The sequence below is a fragment of the Eptesicus fuscus genome, chromosome 6 (genome assembly GCF_027574615.1).
Source record: "Eptesicus fuscus isolate TK198812 chromosome 6, DD_ASM_mEF_20220401, whole genome shotgun sequence".
Classification (NCBI taxonomy): Eukaryota; Metazoa; Chordata; class Mammalia; order Chiroptera; family Vespertilionidae; genus Eptesicus; species Eptesicus fuscus.
In genome coordinates, this window is record NC_072478.1 from 21,888,199 (window position 1) to 21,914,996 (window position 26,798).

Consider the following 26,798-nt stretch of genomic DNA (forward strand, 5'->3'; position numbering starts at 1 on the left):
GTGACCCTTTATCCGGTTTTGTTGCAGACATTGACGAATGTGAACAAGGCAGGCCAGGGACTGCCTGTGGAAGAAGAGCAGACTGCCACAACACAATGGGGGGCTACTACTGCACATGCAGCCCAGGATACAGGCTTGTCTCTGGGGCAACAAAGTTCAGTAATGTGAGTGAGAACACATGTCAAGGTAAGAATGACCCCACATCTTCCATCTCCCCGTCCATGAGGTTTGAGTCACCAGAGCCACTCCCGCAGCATACAGGGAGCCGTGCCCTGGTTCCAGGTCTGAATGGGACAAGTGTGCCTGTGCCTGTCCCACTAAAACAGAGAGGTGGGGTGGCCTTTGAGCTTTGACCCAGGTCCTGGCATTGTACTTTGACAGCTGGGAATGCAAAACCAGCCAGGACACTTATTCAGAAACTAGAGGCCCAGTGCACAAATTTGTGCACCAGTGGAGTTGGGCTGAAACTGGGTCTCTGACATCCACGAGGGGTTCCGGATTGCAAGAGGGTGCAGGCCAGGCCGAGGCACCCCACTGGTGCAATATCAGGATCGGGGTAGGACAAGGGAGGTTGGCCAGCCGGGGAGGGAATGTGGGAGGGCTCCAGGGCATGTCCAACCCATCTTGCTCAGTACCGGCCGGACCACAAGAGCAAGCTAACCTACTGGTCAGAGCATCTGCCCCCTGGTGGTCAGTGGACGTCATAGCGACTGGTCAACCAGTGGACTGTCTGCCCCCTGGTGGTCAGTGCATGTCATTGCGAGCTATTGAGTGGCCTTAGCATATCATTAGCATATTATGCTTTGATTGGTTGAACAACCAACCGGTCAACCAGACACTTAGCATATTAGGCTTTTATTATATAGAATCACTGGTAACAAGCGAGATGTGATAATATTACTGTGATTGTGTGTGTGTGTGTGTGTGTGTGTGTGTGTGTGTGTGTTTAAAAGAGCACCTAGCTTTTACAGATTAAAAACAAAAGTAGTTATACCTTTTGTTAATTGTATGACCTTGGACACGTTCTTTACTGCTCTTTGCCTCAGTTTACCAATCTGTGCCTCAGTTTACCCATCTGTAAAAGGGAGTGATAATTTTGCTTACCTCCCAAAAATGCTGGGAAAGTATAAGTGATTACAGAGCACAACATAGTGGTGGTTGTTGGGTTTTTAGACTATACTCATTCTTTCTCTTTACTTTTTATCTTTATTGCTGAAAGTATTACATAAGTCCTCTTTTTTTCACCATTGACCTCTTCCAGCCTGCCCCTGCCTCACCCCCTTAGGTCCTCACCATCTCATGGTCTATGTCCACGGCTTATGTTTATGCATAAGTTCATTGGTTGATCTCTTCCCATCCATCTTCCCCTGCCTTCCTTCTGAGGTTCAATAGTTCATTCCATGCTTCTTTGCCTCTGGGCCTATTTTTGTTCATCAGTTTTTTTATTTTTTATTTCGCTGACTGGCTTAGCATAATACTCCCCTGGTCAATCCATACTGTTGAAAATGGTAAGAGTTCTTTCTTTCATACATCCATGTAGTATCCCATTGTGTAAATCAAACATGTCAAACTCAAAGGCTAACAAGTGCCAAATAAATGAGGCATGCAGCCTGCAGGCCACGAGTTTGACAAGCTTGGTATAAATGTACCCATGTTTTTTTATCCACTCATCAGCTGATGGGCCCTTAGGCTGTTATCAAATCTTAATTATTGTAAATTGCACTGCTATGAACACAGGGGTGCATATATTCTTTCGAGTGAGTGTTTTGACTTTCTTAGGATATTTTCCTAGAAGTGAGATCACTGGGTCAAATGGGAGTTCCATTTTTATTTTTTGAGGACACTCCATACTACTTTCCACAATGGCTGCAAGAGTTTGCATTCCCACCAGCAGTATACTAGGGTTTCCTTTTTTCCTCATCCTCACCTACACTTGGCATTTGTTGATTTGTTGGTAATAGTCATTCTGCCAGGTGTGAGGTGATATCTCATTGTCCTTTTGATTAGCATCTTTCTGATAATTAGTGATTTTAAGCATTTTTTCATATGTCCTTTGGATTTCTGGATGTCCACTTTGGAGAAGTGTCCTTTTAGGTCCTTTGCCCAGTTTAATTGGATTGTTTATCTTCCTTTTGTTAAGTTGTATGAGTTCTCTATATATTTTGGATATTAACCCCTAATCGGATATCATTGGCAAATGTGCTCTCCCCATGCAGTGGGCTCTCTTGTTGTTTTGTTGACGGTTTCTTTTGCTCTTCAGAAGCTTTGTATTTTAATATAGTCCCATCTGTTTATTTTCTCCTTAGTCTCCATTGTCCTAGGAGATTTATTGGCAAACATATTGCTACAAGTGATGTCTGAGATGTTGGTGCCTATAGTTTCTTCTAGGATTTTTATGGTTTCACATCTTGCATTTAAGTCTATTACCCATTTTGAGTTTATTCTTATGTATGGTGTAAGTTGGTGATCTAGTTTCATTTTTTTGCAAGTACCTGTCCAATTTTCCCAACGCCATTTATTTATTTTTAATATAGTTTTATTGATTTCAGAGAGAAAGTAAGAGGGAGAGAGAGATAGAAACATCCATGATGAGAGAGAACCATGGATCGGCTGCCTCCTGCAAGTCCCCCACTGGAGATCGAGCCCACAACCCAGACATGTGCCCTTGGTCAGAATTGAAACTGTGACTTTTCAGTTTGCAGGCAAATGCTCTATCCACTGAGCAAAACCGGCTAGGGCCCAACACTATTTATTAAAGACAGTCTTTCCTCCATTGTATGCTCTTGCCTCCTCTGTCAAATATTAATTGAGCATAATGGCTTGGGTTGATTTCTGGGTTCTCTGTTCTATTCCATTGATCGATATGCCTGTTCTTGGGCAGGAGACAGGCTGTTTTGAGTATGATGCCTTTGTAGTATAACCTGATATCTGGTCGTGTGATTCCTCCAACGTTGTTCTTCTTTCTCAAGATTCCTGCAGCTATTTGGGGTCTTCTTTGATTCCATATAAATTTTTGGAGTGTTTGTCCTAGGTCTGTGAAATATGCTGTTGGTATTTTAATAGGCATCACATTGAATCTGTAGATTGCCTTGGGTATTATACACATTTTTTTTCCATAGAAAGTGGTTTATTACTTTTACAACAAAATAAGATGGTATTAGAACTTTAAAGAAGAAAATAGCATTAGAACTTTTTTAAAGTTGTTAATCCTCACCTGAGGATATGTTTTCCATTGCTTCTTCAAAAAGAATAGAAGGAGGGGAGAGAGAAACATTGATGTGAAAGAGACACATCAATTGGCTGCTTCCTGCACACACCCAGACCAGGGATGGGGACCAAACACATGACCCTTTGGTGCGCAGGCCGATGCTCTACCATTGAGCCACATTGGTCAGGGCTATTAGAACTTTTCTAGACACTATTTTGTAAGCTAATGAAGTTGATACTTCAATATACAAAACTTTTCAGATGCAAGTGCCTGAGCTGGATGGCACAGCTCACAATTGTATGGACCCTGAGCTGTCTCACCATTCAATGCAGTGAACTACTTAGAAGTAGGGCTTGCACTTGTGGCCTGTGTACTGAGTGTCAGGTCTGACTTCCTTGCCCTGGCCTCTACGGCACTCTTTCTTCCCCAGCACCCATTCCCGGGTCTTCCTCACCACCCCACTCAGTGCAATCCTGTACAGGACCCTCTTGTTAGTGAATGTGGATTCCTTTTTCTCCTCTTCTTCCTTAATTTCATTTAGGCCCTCTGGCAGAAAGGTTGATGGCCCAGAAAACAAACAGAGGTAGAACTTCTTTGCTTTGGCACTGTTGGGGAGGTCCACCACCACACCACCGTGAAACCATCCCTGATGGCCTGGGTCGTAATTAGCTCCAACTCTTCTGAGTTCTCAAGGTATAGCTGCAGAACAGCTCAGGCTCCATGGACCAGCACAGAATAAAGAGAAGAAAAAAAGCAGTACAAGCGCTTGGCAGGAATGTCTGACTTCTTGTTAGCATTACAGAGCCACTGCACAGCAGAAATGCTGATACAACAATCAAAGGAGCCCGGTTTGAAGGGAATGCCCTGGCCTATGTCCCCCAGAAGTAGGTCTCCTTGTGCTTCTGGGTCCCAAAGCTGCATCCAGCATGGCAAGGCTGATGTCTATGCCCACCCAATAGTGCCCCTCATCAGAGAGATAATCTCCACTCAGCCCAGTACCACAGCCAATATCCAACAAGAAACAAGGCTTCTCAACAGGCAGATCAAGGAGCTGCAATGCTCGCCCAGTCATCTTGGTCTGCACATCAATCATCCTAGAGTTGCGCATGTATTTCCAGGCTTCACTCTTGTCGTAAAACAGCTCTGGGTGCCCACCGTGCTCCGTAGGCGACCGCGACATGCCATACCCACACCTCAACTGCACGACCGCTGCTGGGGTCTCCTGAGTCCCGCTTTTAGATCATCAGGTCCACGACTGCCTCGTAATACACATCTAGTATGGACATTTTAATGAAGTTGATTCTGCCAATCCATGAACATGGTATATTCTTCCACTTGTTTATATCTTTCTCTATCTCATTTTTCAACATCCTGTACTTTTCTGAGTACAGGTCTTTTACCTCCTTGGTGAAGTTTATTTCTAAGTATCTTAATGCGTTTCTTGCAGTGGTAAATGGGTTTATTTTTTTAGTTTCTCTTTATGAGAGTTCATTATTAGAGTATAAAAATGCCATGAATTTTGGGGTGTTAATTTTGTATCCTGCTACATTCCTGAATTCATTTTTTGGTGGAGGTTTTAGGGTTTTCTATGTAAAGTATTATGTCATTTGTGAATAATCACAGTTTTACTACCTCCTTTCCAAGTTGGTGCCTTGTATTTCTTCTTCTTGTCTGATCTCTATGGTTAGGACTTCCAGTATTATGTTGACTAAGAGTGGTGAAAGCAGACATCCCAGTCTTGTTCCTGTTCTTAGAGGAAATGCTTTTAGCTTTGGCCCCTTGAATATGATGTTGTCTGTAAGTTTATCATAAATGTCTTTTATTATCTTGAGGTATGATCCCTCTGTTCCCACATTGCTGAAACTTTTTATCAAAAAATGGTGTTGCATTTTATCAAACGCTTTGTCTGCATCAATTGATATGATCATGTGATTTTTGTCTTGCAATCTGTTTATGTGCTGCATCACATTTATATATTTGTGAATTTTGTACCAGCCTTGCATTACTGCAATAAATCCCACTGGGTCATGGTATATGATCTTTTTAAGATATTGCTGGATCTGATTATGCAAATATTTTGTTGAGGACTTTAGCCTCTACATTCATCAGTGATATTGGCCTATAATTCTCTTTATTTGTAGAGTCTTTATCTGGTTTAGTATTAGGATAATGCTAGCCTCATAGAACGAGCTTGGAAATGTTCCTTCATCTTGGATTTTTGGAATAGTTTGAGGAGGATAAGTGTTATTTCTGTTTTGAACATTTGGTAAAACTTCCCTGTGAAACTGTTCAGACCAGCGCTTTTGTTTGCTGAAAGGTTTTGTTTTCTTTTGTTTTTTAATTTCTGCTTCAATTTCAGCAGTAGTTATCAGTCTATTAAGGTTTTCTGATTCTTCCTGATTGAGTTTTGGAAGGTTGTATTTTTCTAGAAATATGCCCATTTCTTCTAGGTTGTCCAATTAGTTGGAATAAAGTCATTCATAGTTTGTGGGTTTTTCTTTACAATCCTTTGTATTTCTGTGGGGTCAGTTGTTACCTCATCTCTTTCATTTCTGATTTTGGATCCTCTCTCTTTGTTTCCTGGTGAGTCTGGCTAGAGGTTCATTAATCTTGTTTATCCTTTCAAAGAACCAGCTTTTGGTTTTATTGATCTTTTGTATTGGTTTTTGTTTGTTTTACTCTATGTCATTAACTTCCTACTTTCTACTTACTCTCTACTTTTCTTGCTGTTCTATTTCTAATTCTTTAAGTTGTAGTGTTAACTTATTATGAGCGTTTCTTCTTTTTTGAGGTAGGTTTGTAGTGCTATGAACTTTGCTTTCAGGACTTCTTTCACTGTGCCCCATAGATTTTGGATTGTTGTATGTTCATTTTCATTTGTTTCTAGGATGTTTTTTAATTTCTTCTTTGTTAACCAATTCATTGTTTAATAGCATGCAATGTAGCCTGCGTGTGTTTGATTGTTTTTGCGTGCTTTTCTGGTAGCTTATTTCTAATTTCATGTCATTATGGTCAGAGAACATGCTTGATATGATTTCAATCTTCTTGAATTCGTAGAGACTTATTTTGTGTCCTAACATGTAGTATACCTTTGAAAATTTCCCTTGTTGCACTTGGGAAGAATGTATATGCTGTAGCTTTAGGATGGAATGTTCTGAAGATGTCAATTAGTTTCATCTAATCAAGTGTGTAACTTAGGATTGCTGTTTCATAAGGAGCTTTGGCAGAGAAGGGGCAGCACATTCAGCAATGGTGTGTGCCCAGTGCAGGCAGTGAGGAGAGGGGACCTCGGTCAGGCAGAACTGAACTCAGATTCTGTTCTGATAAGGGCAGGAGTGCAGCTTTGGGTGCAGCAGTGCCACAGCCCACAGCCTAAGCACATTGGAAGCTATCAGTGTGGCAGCCTCCCAGGTTAGTAGTCCATCACAGGACCTCCCACAGTCCATCCTGCCCATAGTTGGGGCACACAGCTTTGGGATGGCACTTGCACACACACACAGTCCTGACCTGTCCACCTTACAGGGGTGCTCTGAGTTCATGGGGCTTTTACAGTGGAAAAACTCACAACAAAGATGTATACTGCTTAGCTAGGTGGCTATAAAGCAGGGGGTACTGAGGGTGTCCTCCGTATAGTTTGAGAGAAGGGGCAAGAGGGCTTATGTTCTGGGAGTGGAGGGAGGGCCTGACACTGTCTGTGGTTTGTCCTCAGATGTGGATGAATGCATCTCCGGGCAACACTCCTGCCACCAATCCGCCCAATGCCACAACACCGAGGGCAGCTATGAGTGCCGCTACAGCCCTGGCTGGAAGCCGGTTCCTGAGTCCCCCAATGGCCCAAACAACACCACCTCTGAAGGTTTGGAGTTCAGATCCCATAAATGAACCACATTTTCTTTACTTGGCTGAGCCATCTGAAAGGAAGCTGCCATAAGGCGCTTTGGCAGAGAAGGGGCAGCTCTTTCAGAAACACTGTGTGCCCAGTGCAGGCAGTGAGGAGAGGGGACCTGGGCCAGGCAGGCCCAGCTTCGGATTCTGTTCTAATAAGGGGATGAGTGCCACTCTGGGCACAGCAGTGACACAGCCCACAGCCCACAGCCCACAGCCTCAGCACGTGGGAGCTCTCAGTGTGGCAGCCTCCCTGCTTAGACGTCCATCACAGGTCCTCCCACAATCATCTTTGCCCCACAGCGGGCAAGACACCTTTCACCTAGTAGGGGCACTCTGAACTTAATGTGCTTTTTCGGTGGAAAATGTCATCTCAAATTTGTATATGTCGGGCTAGGTGGCTTTTAGGCACAGTTTACTGGGGTGTCCAGAGTGTAATTTGAGAGAACTGGCAGGAGCTTTGCTTTCAGGGAATGCAGGGAAGGCCTGACACTGTCTGTGGTTTCTCCTCAGATGTGAATGAATGCACCTCGGGGCAACACTCCTGCCACCAATCCGCCCAATGCCACAACACCGAGGGCAGCTATGAGTGCCGCTGCAGGTCTGGCTGGAATCCGGTTCCTGGGTCCCCCAATGGCCCAAACAACACCGTCTGTGAAGGTTTGGAGTTCAGATCCCATAAATGAACCACATCTTCTTTACGTGGCTGAGCCATCTTAAAGGAAGCTGCCATAAGGAGCTTTGGCAGAGAAGGGGCAGCACTTCCAGCAATGGTGTGTGCCCAGGGCAGGCAGTGAGGAGAGGGCACCGGGTTTCCAGGGCTGAGCTTTGGAGTCTGTTCTAATAAGGGGATGATTGCAGCTCTGAGCGCAGTGATGCCACAGCCCACAGCCTCAGCACCTGGCAGCTCTCAGAGTGGCAGCCTCCCTGCTCAGAAGTCCATCATTGCTCCTCCCCCACTCCATCCTGCCCACAGGTGGGGTCACAGCTTTGGGATGTCACTGGCACACACACACACACACACACACACACACAGTCCTGACCTGTCCTCCTTGCTGGGGTGCTCTGAGTTTGTGGTGCTTCTATTGTGGAAAATGTCACAACAATCTTATACACAGTTGGACCTGGTGGTTTTAAGCAGGCTGTAGTGGGGATGTCCTCAGTGTACTCTGAGAGAAGGGGTAGGAGGGTGGTGTGCAGAGAGTGGAGGGAGGGCCTGAAACTCTGTGATTTTTCCTCAGATGTGGATGAATGCACCTCTGGGCATCACTCCTGCCACAAAACCGCCCAATGCCACAACACCGAGGGCAGCTATGAGTGCCGCTGCCGCCCTGGCTGGAAGCCGGTTCCTGGGTCCTCCAATGGCCCAAACAACACCGTCTGTGAAGGTTCGGAGTTCAGATCCCATAAATGAACCACTTCTCTTTACTTGGCTGAGCCAGCATAAAGGAAGCTGCCATAAGGTTTTGGCATAGAAAGGGCAGCACTTCCAGCAATGGTGTGTGCCCAGGGCAGGCAGTGAGGAGAGGGCACCTGGGTCAGGCAGGGCTGAGCTTCAGAATCTGCTCAATAAAGGCATGAGTGCAGTACTGAGCACAGTGATGCCACAGCCCACAGCTCAGCACATGGGAGCTCTCAGAGTGGCAGCCTCCCTAGTTAGAAGTCCATCACAGGTCCTCCCCTAGTTCATCCTGCACCACAGGTAGCTTTGGGATGGCACTTGCACGCGCACGCGCGCACACACACATACACACACACACACACACACACACAGTTCTGCTCTGTCCATCTTGCAGAGGTGCTGTGAGTTTATGGTGTTTCTACTGTGGAAAATGTCACAACAACGTTGTATACTGTCCGAACTGGGGGTTTTAAGCAGGGTGTAGTGGGGAGTCCTCTGTGTACTTTGAGAGAAGGGGGAGGTTTTATGTGCAGGGAGTGGAAGGAGGGCCTGAAACTCTGTGGTTTGTCCTCAGATGTGGATGAATGCACCTCCGGGCAACACTCCTGCCACCAATCCGCCCAATGCCACAACACCGAGGGCAGCTATGAGTGCCGCTACAGCCCTATCTTGAAGCCAGTTCCTGAGTCCCCCAACATCCCAAACAACACCACCTCTGAAGGTTTGGAGTTCAGATCCCATAAATGAACCACATCTTCTTTACTTGGCTGAGCCATCTGAAAGGAAGCTGCCATAGGAGCTTTGGCAGAGATGGGGCAGCACTTTCAGAAACACTGTGTGCCCAGTGCAGGCAGTGAGGAGAGGGGCCCTGGGCCGGGCAGGGCTGAACTTAATGTGCTTTTTAGGTGGAAAATGTCATCTCAAATTTGTATCTGTCGGGCTAGGTGGCTTTTAGGCACGGTTTAGTGGGGTGTCCAGAGTGTAATTTGAGAGAACAGGCAGGAGCTTTGCATGCAGGGACTGCAGGGAGGACCTGACACCCTCTCTGGTTTGTCCTCAGATGTGGATGAATGCATCTCCGGGCAACACTCCTGCCACCAATCCGCCCAATGCCACAACACCGAGGGCAGCTATGAGTGCCGCTGCCGCCCTGGCTGGAAACCGGTTCCTGGGTCCCCCAATGGCCCAAACAACACCGTCTGTGAAGGTTTGGAGTTCAGATCCCATAAATGAACCACATTTTCTTTACTTGGCTGAGCCATCTGAAAGGAAGCTGCCATAAGGCGCTTTGGCAGAGAAGGGGCAGCACTTTCAGAAACACTGTGTGCCCAGTGCAGGCAGTGAGGACAGGGGACCTGGGCCAGACAGGCCCAGCTTCGGATTCTGTTCTAATAAGGGGATGAGTGCCACTCTGGGCACAGCAGTGCCAAACTCTCAGCACCTGGGAGCTCTCAGTGTGGCAGCCTCCCTGCTTAGACGTCCATCACAGGTCCTCCCACAATCATCTTTGCCCCACAGCGGGCAAGACACCTTTCACCTAGTAGGGGCACTCTGAACTTAATGTGCTTTTTCGGTGGAAAACGTCACCACAGATTTGTATCTGTAGGGCTAGGTGGCTTTTAGGCACGGTTTACTGGGGTGTCCAGGGTGTAATTTGACCGAACTGGCAGGAGCTTTGCTTGCAGGGAATGCAGCGAGGGCCTGACAATATCTCTGGTTTGCCCTCAGATGTGGATGAATGCACCTCCGGGCAACACTCCTGCCACCAATCCGCCCAATGTCACAACACCGAGGGCAGCTATGAGTGCCGCTGCAGGTCTGGCTGGAATCCGGTTCCTGGGTCCCCCAATGGCCCAAACAACACCGTCTGTGAAGGTTTGGAGTTCAGATCCCATAAATGAACCACATCTTCTTTACGTGGCTGAGCCATCTTAAAGGAAGCTGCCATAAGGAGCTTTGGCAGAGAAGGGGCAGCACTTTCAGCAATGGTGTGTGCCCAGTACAGGCAGTGAGGAGAGGGCACCTGGGCCAAGCAGGCCTAGCTTCGGATTTTGTTCTAATAAAGGCATGAGTGCCACTCTGCGCACAGCAGTGCCAAACTCTCAGCACCTGGCAGCTCTCAGAGTGGCAGCCTCCCTGCTCAGAAGTCCATCATTGCTCCTCCCCCACTCCATCCTGCCCACAGGTGGGGTCACAGCTTTGGGATGGCACTTGCACACGCACACAGAGTCCTGCTCTGTCCACCTTGCAGTGGTGCTGTGAGCTTATGGTGCTTTTACAGTGTAAAATATCACCACAACTTTGTATCTTGTCATGCTAAGTGGCTGGTAATTGGGACATAATGGGGTGTCCTTGGTGTGAACTCCTAAGGGATTTGAGAGAAGGGGCAGGAAGCATGTGAGTAAGGAGTGGAGGGAGAGCCTGATGCTCTTGTCCTGAGTTGTGTATCAATGTTCCTCAGGACAAAATACGTGCCACAGTTCCAAGCTCTGTGACAACATCAAGGCAGCTATGTCTCAATACCAAATTCCACGCTCTGCCTCAACACCAAATTAACATCTCCTATGAAGAAGGTTCAGAGTTCAGATCCCACATTCCCAAAGACCCAGAGTTCAAGCCACCTGATCACATATTCACAGGCAGCCACAGGAACACAGCACAATTAATGCTGGTGGGGGGGTGCCATTTAGTCTTTTGAGACTAAATGGGAAAAGATCTGGGGGTCCAGCAGAAGGAGCTAGGATACCAAGGCAAAGGCTCCTGGGGGACCCCAGGCAGCAGCTAATTACTAACTAAGACAAAGGTATTTAATAGCTCACAACCTGTACCTCTGTGCAGGGCTCACCTGCTGTGTGTCAGGCCTATGCCCTCTTCCTGTAACCTGCGTCCCCCACTCAGGGATGTGCAGTCAGCAGATGTCATCACCTCCAGCCAAGGGGTGGGGGGAGGGGGACTGAACATGGGAAAGGGGTGGCACATGGAGAAGAGCGGGCCCCAGATTCCTGAATAAAAAAAGGACTACTCAGAGTGAAAGTAGTAGGGCCTGACCCTAGGCCCTACCTCCAACTCTCTCTGTCTCTCTCTTTCTCTTACACACACACACACACACACACACACACACACACACACACACAACTCTCATACCACCCAATGGACTGCTGTTCTGTCCCCTGCAGAGATCTCCTTCCCTATCTGGACCCCGCCCCATGGAATCAAGAGCCAGGTGAGTGACTCCAGCGGGACCAGAAGGCAAGGTCCTACACTCAGCCCACTGTCCACCCATTTCCCCACGCTCCCCCACCCAAGCATGAGGCCTCCTAAGGCTTCATGTCTTCTTTCCCCAGAGTCTCTCCCGCTTCTTTGAAAGAATCCAGGACCTGCTCAGAGACTTCAAGCCTGCCTCGGCCCAGGACACCATCCAGGTAAGGACAGGACCCAGGGGAGGCAGGTGGAGGCATCCCATAGAGACCCGAGGACGCCTTGGTCTGGAAGGAGACCGACCCCAACACCAATGGCACCCTGCTATGAGGCCCCACTGTCCCAGGGTGGATGGGAAGAGCACACTACGTATTTGTACTCACTGTTAGAGCCACATCCACCTACTAACACCTTTCCTCTTGTCCTGGCCACTGAGCTTGCATTATCCTTGGTAATCATGACGAGGGGTTGACCTCTGAGTGGCGGATTGCACTAGCAAAGACCCAGGAAATCCCATCCGATACCACCTTTTCCCCAAATAGACAGGCTCTAGGGTCTGTTCTCAGAAGCTGAGTGGGAAGAATCTTCCTGAAGCTTTTCTGGTGCAAGATCCACTGTGTCCCCATGCCCCCAGGACATCATACAGGAGGTGAATAATCTACTGGAGACCCCGGGCGACCTGCTTACCCTGCCTCGTTCAGAGCAGCACTGTGTGGCCACTATCCTGCTCACTGGCCAGGAGCAGATCCTGAGAGAGCTGAGCAAGGCCTTGCCGAATGGGCCACTGAACTTCAGGACAGCTGTAGGAACAGGCAAGTAACCCTGCCTGCCCCCAGGCCCTGCTCTGCCTGCTCCTCACCTCATTCCTCTTCCCATTGCACTAGAGCTGAGTGATCACACTTGTACCTCCCTGTTACTCTCTTAAACATCTATCCTATGTAATAATAGAGTATTATGCAAATTGACCATACCTCTGCTACCCCCACCAGCCAATCAGGAGCGAGTATGCAAATTAACCCAACCAATATGGCTATGGCCACAGAGCAAGCAGGAGGCTTGGGTTTCCCCGGTGATGGAGGAAGCCAAGGTCCTGGCCTGCCCTGGCCTCCGCTGAAGGCTACAAAGTTTCAATTATAGAAGATAAATAAATCCCAGATACCAGGGCCTCCTCTTGGGTCATGGGGGGCGTGGCTGGCCCGCAAACCACCACAGGCCCCTTGCCCAGGCCACCCCATGCTCCAAGGGAATCCCACCCTGATCCAGGACACCCTTCAGGGCAAACCAGCTGGCCCCCACCCATGCACCAGGCCTCTATCCTATCTAATCCTATCTAATAAAAGAGTAATATGCAAATTGACTGTCACTCCAACACACAAGATGGCTGCCCCCATGTGGTCAAAGATGGCTTCCCCCATGTGGTCACAAAATGGCCACCACAAGATGGCCAGCAGGGGAGGGGAGTTGGGAGGGACCAGGTCAGCAGGGGAGGGCAGCTGGGAGGGACCAGGCCTGCAAGGGAGGGCAGTTGGGGGTGACCAGGCTGGCAGAGGAGGGAAGGTGGGGCGACCAGGCCTGTAGGGAAGGGAAGTTGGGGGGAACCCAGGCCTGCAACGGAGAGCAGTTTGGGGGGAGACCAGGCCTGCATGGGGGCAGTTAGGCATCAATCAGGCTGTCCTAAACAGGCAGTCAGACATCCCTTGAGGGGTCCCATATTGGAGAGGGTGCAGGCTGGGCTGAGGGACACACCCCCGTGCACAAATTTTATGCATCGGGCCTCTAGTATTTATATAAAGAGCCAGGGTCCATAACATCCACAACAACCAAAGGCTCAACCAAATGCCAGAAGTCAGTGCTGAGTTGCTATGGATCAGGCCTGGAGAGAGTCCCAGAGAGAGAGGCAGGAGGTCTGATCCACAACCTCCATTGCAGCTGTTGATCTGCCGTTGCCTCTCTCTTTCTCTTCGGGCTTTGCCAGCAGCTGCTGCACCTCTGTTTTTTTCCAGGCCTCTGGGGGCTGCTGATCAGCTCCACCTCTTTGATCAGGCCCAGAGATAGGCCAGGAGATGCTTACTGGCGTAGAAACCAACCAATCACAATCAAATTTGATAGAACTCTGAGGAGCCAATGGCTGCCTAGGAGGTGGAAATTTTGACGCTGACTGGCATAGAAACTGACCAATCAGGACCAAATCTGAGTGAAGTGCAGAGTCAATGGCTGCCTGGGAGGCAAAGCTTTTGACGCTGACTGTCATATAAACCAACCTATCAGAACCTAATCTGGATGAATTACAAAGGCAGAACCTAACGTGGGGGCTGAGGAGGAGATTTAAAGGCAACAGCTATTTTGTGTAAGGTGTAAGAAAGCGTTGCAATTTTTTAATGACCGGTTTGGAAATATAGTGCATATGGCTGGCTATCGGTCCAGATATAGTGATTATGTGCTTTTGTCTGCCAAGAGCATATCCTCCTGCTAAAAAAGGCTTCCCCCAACCCATTTAAAAAATCCTATTCTAGAAGGATTAAAGATGGCGACCGGCAGGAAGGTAGGGAGAGAGAGAGTGTGAGTGAGGAGCCCATAGAGGAGAGTGTTGACGTGTGTGGTGTGTGTGTGTATGAGCTAGGGTCAGTTAGATTCTGCACGTCTTCCAAGGGGCTGCCTAACCGGGCAGTCCTAGACAGCGGAGCCCCGCGCACAAAGCGGACACTTCTCCGCGGCTGTTGCGGACGCGGAAACCACGCCATCTTTAGAAACAGAGCTGCCTGAGACTCGGATCCTGGCTTCTGAAACAAACCAGGACCCTGCAGCCACTGGGGACAGAGAACTGCTATCACAGCTTCAGACCAACAGACAACAAGAATCCAGACGTCCCGGCAGAATTCCGTGAGTCAAAGAGCCTATCCCCCTCCCCGCAGGCGCGCAGACAGCGCCATTTTAACTGATAGACCGGCCCCTCGCCCAAGTTGCAGAGCTTTGCGCAGGGACTCGCTCCCCCTCAGGGAATTTGGCGCGAGCGCAAGCGCACAGGAGAGAATCAGCTCCCTGTTGGGGAAATCTGTCAGTGTGCACAGAGGGCTCCCCTTCGGAGAATTTGGGGGAATTTGGCTTGCGGGTCACAGCTCTCCCTTCAGGGAATCTTAGTGCTTGCACAGAGGGGCTTTCCCTTTGGGGAATTTGGCGCGCAGGACAGACTCCGCCCCCCTTCCGGGACTCTGGTAGAGTGCACAGAGCCAGCTCACCTTCAGGAAATCAAGAGTGTGCGCCCTAGCCGGTTTGGCTCAGTAGAGAGAGCACACACAGGTCGCAGCTCCACTTCAGGGAATTTGGCACGCCAGACACAGCTGCCTGGGATCCCTGACTCACAGCGCATTCACACTAAGAGCCAGCGACCCCAATTGTTGGTGCATGCACACATAGGGACCCTGAGTCTCAACGAGAAACCGCACAAGGCAACAGAGACTCTGACACTCTAGTCTTGGTGCAGACACAGGGAAACTCTGACTCCTGGCACATGCTAAGGATCTCATTTTCGGCACATACCAACAGTGTGGTGCAGACAGGGCCCCTGAATCTAAGTGTGCACACGAGACCACACGGAACACTGGTGACACTGACCCTGGGCAAGTCTGGTTCCCACCAACCAAAGGCAGCCACACATCCTAGTGTCAGAGCACTTCAGTGAAACTTGGGTGGAGTGAAGTGCCCACAGCACACGGCCCAGGTCCACGCAAACGGAAGCTTGAGCTTTCTGGTGATAGCCAGAATGGGGAAACGAAATAACTCACAGAGGAAAGAAAATGTGGAGTCGCCAAGAAAGGAAATCAGTGAAACTGAAGCTTGCAACATGACTGAAAAGGAGTTTAGAGTAATGGTCGTGGAATTTATACATCGGATGGATGAGAAAATAAACAACTTATGCAAGAATCAGGAAGAAATGAAAAGTGATATAGCTACAATCAAAAACACCATGGAAAGTTTCAACAGTAGACTACAAGAAGCAGAGGACCGAATTAGTGAGTTAGAAGATCAGGTACAGAAACAAGCTCAATCTCAACAGCAATTGGAGAAAAAAATTAAAAAGCAGGAGGAAAGCCTAAGAGAGCTTCGGGACAACATGAAACGAAGTAACATGCGTATAATAGGGCTGCCAGAAGGACAAGAAGAGCAGCAGGGATTAGAAAATCTATTTGAAGAAATAATGACAGAAAACTTCCCGGATATGGGAAAGATAAAAGTTACGCAAGTACAGAGAGTCCCAAGCAGGATCAACCCCAAAAGACCCACACCAAGACATGTCATAATTTCAATGGCAAATATAAATGATAAAGAGAGAATCTTAAAGGTGGCAAGAGAGAGACAGAGAGTTACCTACAAAGGAACACCCATCAGATTGTCAAATGATTACTCAACAGAAACACAACAAGCTAGAAGTGAATGGACGGAGGTATACAAAGTGTTGCAAAGCAAAGGACTGAATCCAAGAATACTATATCCAGCAAGACTATCAATCAAAATTGAAGGGGAAATCAGGAGCTTTGCAGATAAAAAAAGGCTTAAGGAGTTTATCACCACCAAACCAGCAATGCAAGAATTGCTAAAGGGAATACTGTAAAAAGAAGAAATAAACAGGTAAGAAGGAATATAGACACAAAAATAGATATGACCACAAACAAATACCTTTCAGTAATATCTTTAAATGTAAATGGACTAAATGCTCCAATCAAAAGATATCGAGTAGCTGAATGGATAAAAAAACACGACCCATATGTATGCTGTCTACAAGAGACCCACCTCAGAGCAAGAGACTCACACAGATTGAAAGTGAAGGGATGGAAAAATATCTTTCAGGCAAATGGAAATGAAAAAAAACCTGGGGTAGCAATACTTATATCTGACAAAATAGACCTCAAAGTAAATGCCATAACAAGAGATAAAGAAGGCCACTTCATAATACTAAAGGGAGAAATCCAACAAGAAGAAATAATTCTGGTAAACATATATGCTCCCAATATAGGAGCACCCAAATACATAAAAAAACTCCTGGAAGATTTCAAGGGAGAGATTAATAGCAATACAATCATAGTAGGAGACTTTAATACCCCACTATCACCACTGGACAAATCCTCTAAACAAAAAATCAGCAAAGAAACAGCAATCCTAAATGAATCACTAGACCAGATGGAATTAATTGACATCTTTAGACCATTTCACCCCAAAGCCACAGAATATACATTCTTCTCAAGTGCACATGGGTCATTTTCAAAGATAGACCATATGCTGGGTCACAGGCAAAGTCTCTTCAAATTCAAGAAGATAGAAATTATATCAAGCGTCTTCTCAGATCACAGTGGCATAAAACTGGAAATCAACTACAATAAATACAATCCAAAGAAATCAAACACTTGGAGACTAAACAGCATGCTATTAAACCATGACTGGGTCACCAGAGAGATCAAGGAAGAAATAAAAAACATCATGGCAACAAATGACAATGAAAACACAACAATCCAAAATCTATGGGACACAGCGAAAGCAGTCTTGAGAGGGAAGTTCATAGCTCTACAAGCCTATTGCAAAAAACAAGAATCAATGGTAATAAATTACTTAACCCTACAACTCAAAGAGCTAGAAAAAGAGCAGCAAGAAAAGCCCAGTGTAACCAGAAGGAAGGAAATAACAAAGATCAGAGCGGAGATAAATGACATAGAGACCAAAGAAACAATACAAAAGATCAACAAAACCAAGAGCTGGTTCTTTGAAAGGATAAACAAGATTGATGGACCTCTAGCCAGGCTCACCAAGAAGCAAAGAGAGAGGACCCAAATAAACAAAATCAGAAATGAAAGAGGTGAAATAACAACAGACCCCGCTGAGATACAAAGGATTGTTACAAAATACTACGAACAACTCTATTCCAACAAACTGGACAACCTGGAGGAAATGGACATATTCCTAGAAAAATATAACCTTCCAAAAATCAATCAAGAAGAATCTAAAGAGCTCAATAGGCCAATAACTATGGACGAAATTGAAGCAGTCATCAAGAAGCTTCCGGCAAACAAAAGCCCGGGGCCTGATGGCTTCACAGGAGAGTTTTCCCAAACATTCAAGGAAGAACTAAAACCTATCCTCCTCAGACTATTCCAAAAAATTCAAGAGGAAGGAACACTTCCAAGCTCCTTCTATGAAGCCAGCATCACCCTAATACCAAAACCAGATAAAGACAACACAATGAAAGAGAATTACAGACCAATATCCCTCATGAACATAGATGCCAAAATCCTCAACAAAATTCTAGCAAATCGGCTCCAGCAGTACATCAGAAAGATCATACACCATGACCAAGTAGGATTTATCCCAGGAATGCAAGGATGGTATAATATCCGCAAATCAATAAACGTGATACATCACATAAACAAATTGAGAGATAAAAATCACATAGTCATATCAATTGATGCAGAAAAAGCATTTGACAAAATCCAACACCCTTTCTTGATAAAAACTCTCAACAAGGTGGGAATAGAAGGCTCATACCTCAACATAATAAAAGCTATATATGATAAACCCACAGCAAACATCATACTCAATGGGCAAAAACTAAAAACATTTCACCTAAGAACAGGAACAAGACAGGGATGCCCACTTTCAACACTCCTGTTTGACATAGTACTGGAAGTATTAGCCATTGCAATTAGACAAGAAGAAGAAATAAAAGGCATCCAAATTGGAAAAGAACAAGTAAAGCTGTCTTTATTTGCAGATGACATGATATTGTACATAAAAAATCCGAAAGACTCCGTCAAAAAACTAATAGACTTAATAAATGAATTTGGCAATGTAGCAGGATACAAAATTAACACCAAGAAATCTATGGCCTTTCTATACACCAATAGTGAACTTACAGACAGAGAGACTAAAAAGGCAATTCCATTTACCATCGCACCAAAAAAATTAAGATACCTAGGAATAAACTTAACTAAGGAGGTAAAAGACCTATACACGGAAAACTACAGGACACTGAAAAAAGAGATAGAGGAAGACGTAAACAGATGGAAGAACATACCATGTTCATGGATTGGTAGAATCAACATCATTAAAATGTCCATACTACCCAAAGCAATCTATAGATTCAATGCACTCCCCATTAAAATACCAATGGCATATTTCACCGACCTTGAAAGAACTCTCCAAAAATTCATCTGGAATAAAAAAAGACCCCGAATAGCCACAGCAATCCTGCGAAAGAAGAATAAAGTAGGAGGGATCTCAATACCAGATTTCAAGCTGTATTACAAAGCCACTGTTCTCAAAACAGCCTGGTACTGGCACAAGAACAGACATATAGATCAGTGGAACAGAATAGAGAATCCAGATATTGACCCAAACCACTATGCTCAATTAATATTTGACAAAGGAGGCATGAACATACAATGGAGTCAAGACAGTCTCTTCAATAAATGGTGTTGGGAAAATTGGACAGATACATGCAAAAAAATGAAGCTTGATCACCAACTTACGCCATACACAAAAATAAACTCAAAATGGATACAGGACTTAAACATAAGACGGGAAACCATAAAAATACTAGAGCAATCCACAGGTAGCAAAATCTCAGACATATGCCAAAAGAACTTCTTCACTGACACTGCCCCTAGGGCAATGGAAGCTAAAGAGAAAATTAACAAATGGGACTACATCAAAATAAAAAGCTTTTTCACAGCAAAAGAAACCATTAACAAAACAACAAGAAGGCCTACTGCATGGGAGAACATATTTGCAAATGGCATCACTGATAAAGTTTTGATCTCCAACATCTACATGCAGCTTATACAACTTAATAAAAGGAAGATAAATGATCCAATAAAGAAATGGGCAACAGACCTAAATAGAATCTTTTCAAAAGAAGACAGAAGGAAGGCCAAGAGACACATGAAAACATGCTCAACGTCACTAATTATCCGAGAGATGCAAATCAAAACAACAATGCGGTACCATCTCACACCTGTCAGAATGGCTATCATCAACAAATCAACAAACGACAAGTGTTGGCGAGGATGCGGAGAAAAAGGAACCCTCGTGCACTGCTGGTGGGAATGCAGACTGGTGCAGCCACTGTGGAGAACAGTATGGAGCTTCCTCAAAAAACTGAAAATGGAACTCCCATTTGACCCAGTAATCCCACTCCTGGGAATATATCCGAAGAAACTAGAAACACCAATCAGAAAGGATATATGCACCCCTATGTTCATAGCAGCACAATTCACCATAGCTAAGATTTGGAAACAGCCTAGGTGCCCGTCAGCAGATGACTGGATCAGAAAACTGTGGTACATCTACACAATGGAATACTATGCTGCCATAAAAAAGAAGGAATTCTCATCATTTGCAGCAACCTGGATGGAATTGGAGAACATTATGTTAAGTGAAATAAGTCAGTCAATGAAAGAAAAATATCACATGATCTCACTCATTTATGGGTAATAAAGAACATTATAAACTTGAACAAAAAGATAGATACAGAGACAGTAAAGCATCAAACAGACTGTCAAATTACAGGGGGAAAGTTAGGGAGAGGTGGGGGAGATAAGAGATCAATCAAAGGACTTGTATGCATGCATATAAGCATAACCAATGGTTGCAAAACTCTGGGGGGTGAGGGCATATATGGGAGTGGGGTGGGGGGTGGCAATGGTAAAATATGTACACATATAATACCTTAATAAAAAAAATTGGGAAAAAAATAAAAATAAAAATAAAAATAAAAAATCCTATTCTATGTAATCTATCTACACCAATAAAAGAAAAACATGCAAATTGACCATCCCTCTGCTATGCCTACCAGCCAACCAGGAGTGAGTATGCAAATTAAATATCATTGATTGGCTGCCTCATGCACACCCCCACAGGAGACAGAGCTTGCAACCAAGGCATGTGCCCTGTCCAGGAATCAAACAGGAGAGGAAGGAGGGTGTTCAGTCAATGCTCAATCACTGAACTACATGGGCTGGGCCTACCTGCTCTATTTTTAGCTCTTAAATGTAGGTCTTCGACCCATTTTGACCCAATTTTTGTGTATTGTCTGAGGTGTGAGTCCAACTTCTTTTTTTTACTTGTGCATAGCCAGACGCCCCAGCACCATTTACGGGACAGACTATTCTTTCCCTCATTGAAGGGTATGTTGAAAATCAGTTGACCATAAATAAATGGGTTTATTTCTGGACTCTCAATTGTATTTTGATGGTTTATATGTCTACTCACATGGCACTACCATACTGCTCTGATTACTGTATAAGTTTTGAAATCAGGAAGTGTGAGTTCTCCAACTTTGTTTTTCATTTTCAATATTGTTTGGGTATTGAGGCCTCTTGCAATACCATATAAGTTTTAGGATGAGCTTTTCCATTTTTGCAAAAAAATATATGCTTTAATAATATTGTTAGTATTGCATTGAATCTGTAGATCTCTTTTGGGGATATTCAGTGGACAAGTCTTGAGCTTTCTTGGATAACTTTATTCCTAATATTTTGTTGAATATTTTTGCAACTATGTTCATACAAGTTAATGGTCTATCATTTTGTTTTCTTTTGATGTCTTCTTCTAGTTTGGTTTTTAGAGTAATTGTGGCCTCATAAAATTATTCAGTGCTCCTTTTCATTCTATTTTTTAGGAGTGTACAAGAATTTGTGTTAACCCTTCCTTAAATGGTTAGTCAAATTCAGGTCTGAACTTTTCATTTAGAAAGTTTTGATTACAGATTCAATCTCCTTACTTGTGACAGATCTGTTCACACACTAGTTCTTCGATTACTTTTATAGTTCATGGGTGTGTAGGAATATGTTTATTTCATTCACATTATATAATTTGTAGTTTCTCTGATAATCATTTGAAAATTCAGATTGGTATATATATCATTTTTATGTATACAAAATATGTCTATTATTATAAAATATATGTGGCATTATTTGGTATACCTATAATAATATTACAGATAACATTTGGTATGTAGTGTAACAACTTACTTAATAATAGACAAACATGTAAATTGACCATACCTCCTCTACACCAAACAGCCAATCAGGAGGAAATATGCAAATTAGAAGGACAAAGATGGCAGCCGCCCAGCTGCTCCAGGCACAAAGTGGTTGGGCGGGGCAGGATGCCTGATATGAGAGGGAGTGCACGGGGTGAAGGGATCTACAGAAGTGGCACTCCAGCCATAGCAAAGACAAAGACTGCAGAATCCGGAGTCTGCAGCAAAGATGATAGACTTCAGCTGGAGCAAAGGCCTGGGTCCTGGGTGCCGGAGGAAAACCGGTGCTGGAAGCCAAGGAAAGAAAGGCCGATTGCACGAATCTTTTCATGCTACGGGCCACTAGTATATATATATATAAATATATATATATAAAAGATATCTATACATAAAAATGGTATTATAGCTACAACTGCTGGCAAAGTTACTAATCTAACTCCCTTATGTAACTCTCACAACTCATAGAACTGTCCCTGGAAGTGAAGGAGAAAGGAGGCAAGAATGTCACCCTGAGAATTAATCAGGGAAAGATGCTGGTGAACTGGGATGTGGTGCAGAACTCACGTGGCTCAGGTAATGACTGATATGGAGAGAAGGTCAATGAAGCTTCACAGTGGAACATGACACCCAAGGATGTGACAAACAGAAAATTAAATATTAAAAGGAAGTATGGGCTGTGATTGGTCAAAGGAGAGAATGCATCTAAGAAGGAAGGGGGCCTTTGGGACACCCCAAGATGTCAACATTGTCCTTGTCTGTAGGCCCTTCTGTGGTGGGCCTTGTCTCCTCTCCAGGGATGGGCAAGTTGCTGGTTGGGGCCCCACTGGTCCTGGAAACTGAGGAGCAGTCAGTTCTGCATGAGACACACAAGGGCCTGTTGCAGGAACGCTCCCCTGTCCTGTTCTCAGATGTCATGTCCGCCTTTGTGAGCAATAAGGACTCTCAGAACCTCAGCTCCCCAATCACCTTTGTCTTCAACCACGTGAGTGCTGGTGAAATGGGGCTGTGGGTGTGCAAGAGACCTGAGTCCTAGACACAGTCTTGGGGTTCAGGGGCTCTCCCATGGGTGCATCTTATTCCCAGGAAAACCCATCACAAGCAGGAAAGGATCAGCATTTATGAACACCAGAACCACCAGCTCACACATTGCCCTGTTCCTACAGTCAGTGACCCCAGGACCAAGGCAGAAGGTGTTCTGTGTCTTCTGGGAGCCTACCCAGAATGGAAGTGGTCATTGGTCCACCAAAGGCTGCTGGATGGTGGGCACTGGAGACACCAGTACCACCTGCCAATGCACCCACCTCAGCAGCTTTGCGATCCTCATGGCCCACTATGATGTGCAGGTGAGAGCCTTGATAAGAAACTTTGTTCAATGTCTATTGTGTTGTAATAAATTCCCATGCATGTTGCACCTAAAAAAACACACATAATTTATTATTCTGCAATTTATGTAGGTCAACAAATAAACATGGTGCAGCTGGGTTGTCCAGTCAGGGTCATACACAAGCATCGCATCTGAGGATTGCTGTCCTCCATTTCCTTTATCATATTCACATTTCTGTTTTTCTCTCTCTCCGTCCCTCTTTCTCTCTCTCAACTACTTATACTAAAATTAATTTTTTAATTTCTCTTTATGGATTTAACATGATTTGAAAAATCAGGCAGAAAAATTTTTAATCTTTAAAAAATAGTCAGGAGCTCTAGCCAGGTTGGCTCAGAGGATAGAGCATTAGCATGTGGACTGAATGGTCCCGGGTTTGATTCCTGTCAAGGGCACAAGCCCGAGTTGCAGGCTCAATCCCTGGTAGAGCATATGCAGGAGGTAGTGATCAATGATTCTCTCTCATCATTAGTGTTTCTATCTCTCTCTCTCCCTCTCCCTTCCTCTCTGAAATCAATACAAATATATTTTTTAAAATAAATAATAAAATATTAGACTGGAAATATTAATTTTAAGCTACCACCATCATCAGTACTTTTCCTTCTTTAACCAAGGATCTAAATCTGTAAGGAACAGGTGTTGCAGAGATGAGGTGAGTAAGTCCAAAGGGGGAATTGATCCCTGGACATCGAGTCTCCAGATAGAGACTCTGTCACACAGTATCACTTCATGGGCATGGAGGATGATGCTCAGCATGGAACCATGTGCCTCTGTGACTGTCACATGATAACCTATAAACTTAGTCATGAAGGAAAATCAACCCTATGATTTCCAGGGCTTGGTCCTGAATGAGGACTCTCTTATCCCTCAATGTTTACAGAGTCTGAATTAATCAGTTCAGGACCCCCTAGAATTCTAACAGTATCCATAAACATCACAAATTTACCTGGCTCCTCCACTCCTAATTGTGTTGTACCTGTCCAAAACTGAAATCGGTACAAGGGTCATTAGCCCAGATTAGGAGAGTGTGACTGCTCTCTCCTCTTTACTTGGTCCCAGGAGGAGGATCCCGCCCTGGCTGTGATCACCTACCTGGGGCTGAGCCTCTCTCTGCTGTGCCTCCTCCTGGCGGCCCTCACCTTCCTGCTGTGCAAAGCCATCCAGAACACCAGCACCTCACTCCACCTGCAGCTCTCGCTCTGCCTCTTCCTGGCCCACCTGCTCTTCCTCACGGCCATTGACAGAACTGAGAACAAGGTACTGACACTGTCCCAAAGGATGCATGCCCTGACCATGGAATGAGGAGTACACTTGCATTGGACACCTTAATAAAATGACTTTGGGTTTGGGGAAGGTTAGAGGGGTACGTAGCCAATTTTATATTGACTGACCCAAATAGAAATCACACCTTCTTTGTACAATTCCTTCATATACAGCAGAGTTCTCCAAAATGGCAAGGTATAGGAGAGGTCCTGGGTCCATGCTCCACCCTGACAATCCCACCTGGTGACTCTCACTGCTCCCCCAGGTTCTGTGCGCCATCATCGCAGGTACCTTACACTATCTCTACCTGGCCTCCTTCACCTGGATGCTACTGGAGGGCCTGCACCTCTTTCTCACCACACGCAACCTGACGGTGGTCAACTATTCCAATGTGAGCAGGTTCATGAAGAAGTTCATGCTCCCTGTGGGCTACGGAGTCCCAGCTGTGATTGTGGCCATTTCTGCAGCATCCAGCCCTCACCTTTATGGAACACCTGCTCGGTAAGGGCAAATTCCTGTTTCTTTTTCTTCTTCACCATGACCATGGCTTTGTGGAACCAACATAGCATTCTGATTATGACAGATCATATGAATAGAGACAATAAGTGATGATGGTTAAGACATCTTTCTGATGGCTATATCTATACTAATAAAAGGGTAATATGCTAATTAGACTGGGAGACCTTCTGGCTGTCCTTCCAGATAAAGCCATGGTGGCGGGGCTGAGGCAGAGGTTGTTAGGGGCAATAAGGCCAGGAGTGGAGGGCAGTTGGGGGTGATCAGGCCAGCAGGGGGATTAGGGGGGCAAGCAGGTCAGCGGCGGTGGGGCAGTTGGGGATAAGCAGGCTGGCAGGGGCAGCAGTTGGAGGCAAGCAGGCTGGCAGGGGGTGGCAGTTGGGGTGAGCAGGCCAGCAGGCAGAGTCATTAGGGGTGATCAGGCAGGCAGGCACGTGAGCGGTTAGGAGCCAGTGGTCCCAGATTGCAAAAGGGATATCTGACTGCTAATTTAGGCCCAATCCTGAGGAGTCCCACATTGGAAAAGGTTCAGGCTGGGCTGGGAGACACCCCCAACTGTGCACAAATTTCATGCACCAGGCCACTAGCATACATATAAATAGGTAATATGCAAATAAGCCAGGATGCTATAACAGTCACAACCTCTCAGGAGGAGGCTGTGCATGCAGGTGGGCAGGAGGGGACTGCTGCATGGTGAGGCAAGCCATGGATGGTGCAGGCCCACAGAGAGCAGGGCCTGCCAGTCGCACAGCAGCAAGCAGGCCTGCATAGAGCATGGTGGAACAGGGCCTGCCAGCCAGCTACCATGGCGGCAAGCATCCCATAGAGAGCAGGGCCTGCCAGCCGGGGCAGGCCAGCAGTCCTGCCTCTGCACATGAGCTGCAGAGGAAACACCTTTAAAGACCACTCATTGGCTAAGCTCCCAGTATGCCACTCTCAGTGTTCTTGGTAACTTGCGTAATAAGAATCCAAGAAGGTGATCTAGGGTTTTTCCACCTCACTCCTGGAGGAAAAAACAAAGTTCTGCTGCTGGAGGGGCTAAGAAATGTCATATCCTGCCCTAGCCAGTTTTGCTCAGTGGATAGAGCCTCGGCCTGCCGACCACAGGGTCCAGGTTTGAATCTGGTCAAAGGCATGTACCTAGGTTTCAGGCTCCTCCCTGACCAGGGCCCAGGTCAGGGCTCATGCAGGAGACAACCAATCAAAGTGTCCCTCTCACATTGATGTTTCTCTCTGTCTTTCCCTCTCTCTTCCACGCTCTCTAAAAATCAATGAAAAATAACTTCAGGTGAGGATAAAAAAGGGAAAGAAGGAAAGAAATGTCATATCCTATGAAAGAGACATCTTGAAAATGCCTAAAGAAAGATGTCATTTTTTTGTGGTGAAGGGACTGGAGTCCATGTTGATGAAAACACCTTGACGGCTGCAGTGGTTAGCAGTGACAACATCAGCGGGTGATGGGGGCAGCACCTTCCCCTGATCAGCCCGGTCGCCTCCTGCAAAGAGAGGCCAGAAGCTGTCAGTAGGACATCCCCTGATGGCTCCCAGAATGGAGAGGGTGCAAGTAGGGCTGAAGAACATCACCCCCCCTTGCTCAAATTTTATGCACTGGGCCTCTAGTCCTATATAATAAAAGGCAAACATGCAAATTGACCAAATGGCAGAATGACCAGTTACTATAATGCACACTGACCACCAGGAGGGCAGATGCTCAATGCAGGAGCTGACCCCTGCTGGTCAGTTCGCTCCCACAGGGGGAGCGCTGCTCAACCAGAAACTGGGCACATGGCTGGCAATTGCAGCGACAGTGGCAGGAGCCTCTCACGCCTCTGTGGCAGCACCAAGGACCCCTCAGGGGATATACAACTGCCGGCTTAGGGAAGCGGGCCTAAACTGGCAGTCGGACATCCCACGAAGG

General features: G+C 46.0%; 1 protein-coding gene and 1 pseudogene across 1 annotated transcript in view; one reads left to right on the plus strand and one right to left on the minus strand.

Moving 5' to 3' along the window:
• Positions 1 to 26,798, plus strand: part of LOC114229663 (adhesion G protein-coupled receptor E2-like) — a 37,591-nt gene that overhangs the window by 4,024 nt on the left and 6,769 nt on the right. The window contains exons 4-13 of the mRNA XM_054718332.1: positions 28 to 186; positions 9,556 to 9,702; positions 11,672 to 11,718; positions 11,840 to 11,917; positions 12,328 to 12,505; positions 22,186 to 22,293; positions 22,482 to 22,712; positions 22,897 to 23,063; positions 24,161 to 24,358; positions 24,630 to 24,865. Coding sequence (XP_054574307.1) covers positions 28 to 186; positions 9,556 to 9,702; positions 11,672 to 11,718; positions 11,840 to 11,917; positions 12,328 to 12,505; positions 22,186 to 22,293; positions 22,482 to 22,712; positions 22,897 to 23,063; positions 24,161 to 24,358; positions 24,630 to 24,865 — 1,549 coding nt within the window. The remainder of the gene's footprint in view (positions 1 to 27; positions 187 to 9,555; positions 9,703 to 11,671; positions 11,719 to 11,839; positions 11,918 to 12,327; positions 12,506 to 22,185; positions 22,294 to 22,481; positions 22,713 to 22,896; positions 23,064 to 24,160; positions 24,359 to 24,629; positions 24,866 to 26,798) is intronic.
• Positions 3,549 to 4,393, minus strand: LOC129149286 (probable 18S rRNA (guanine-N(7))-methyltransferase; annotated as a pseudogene).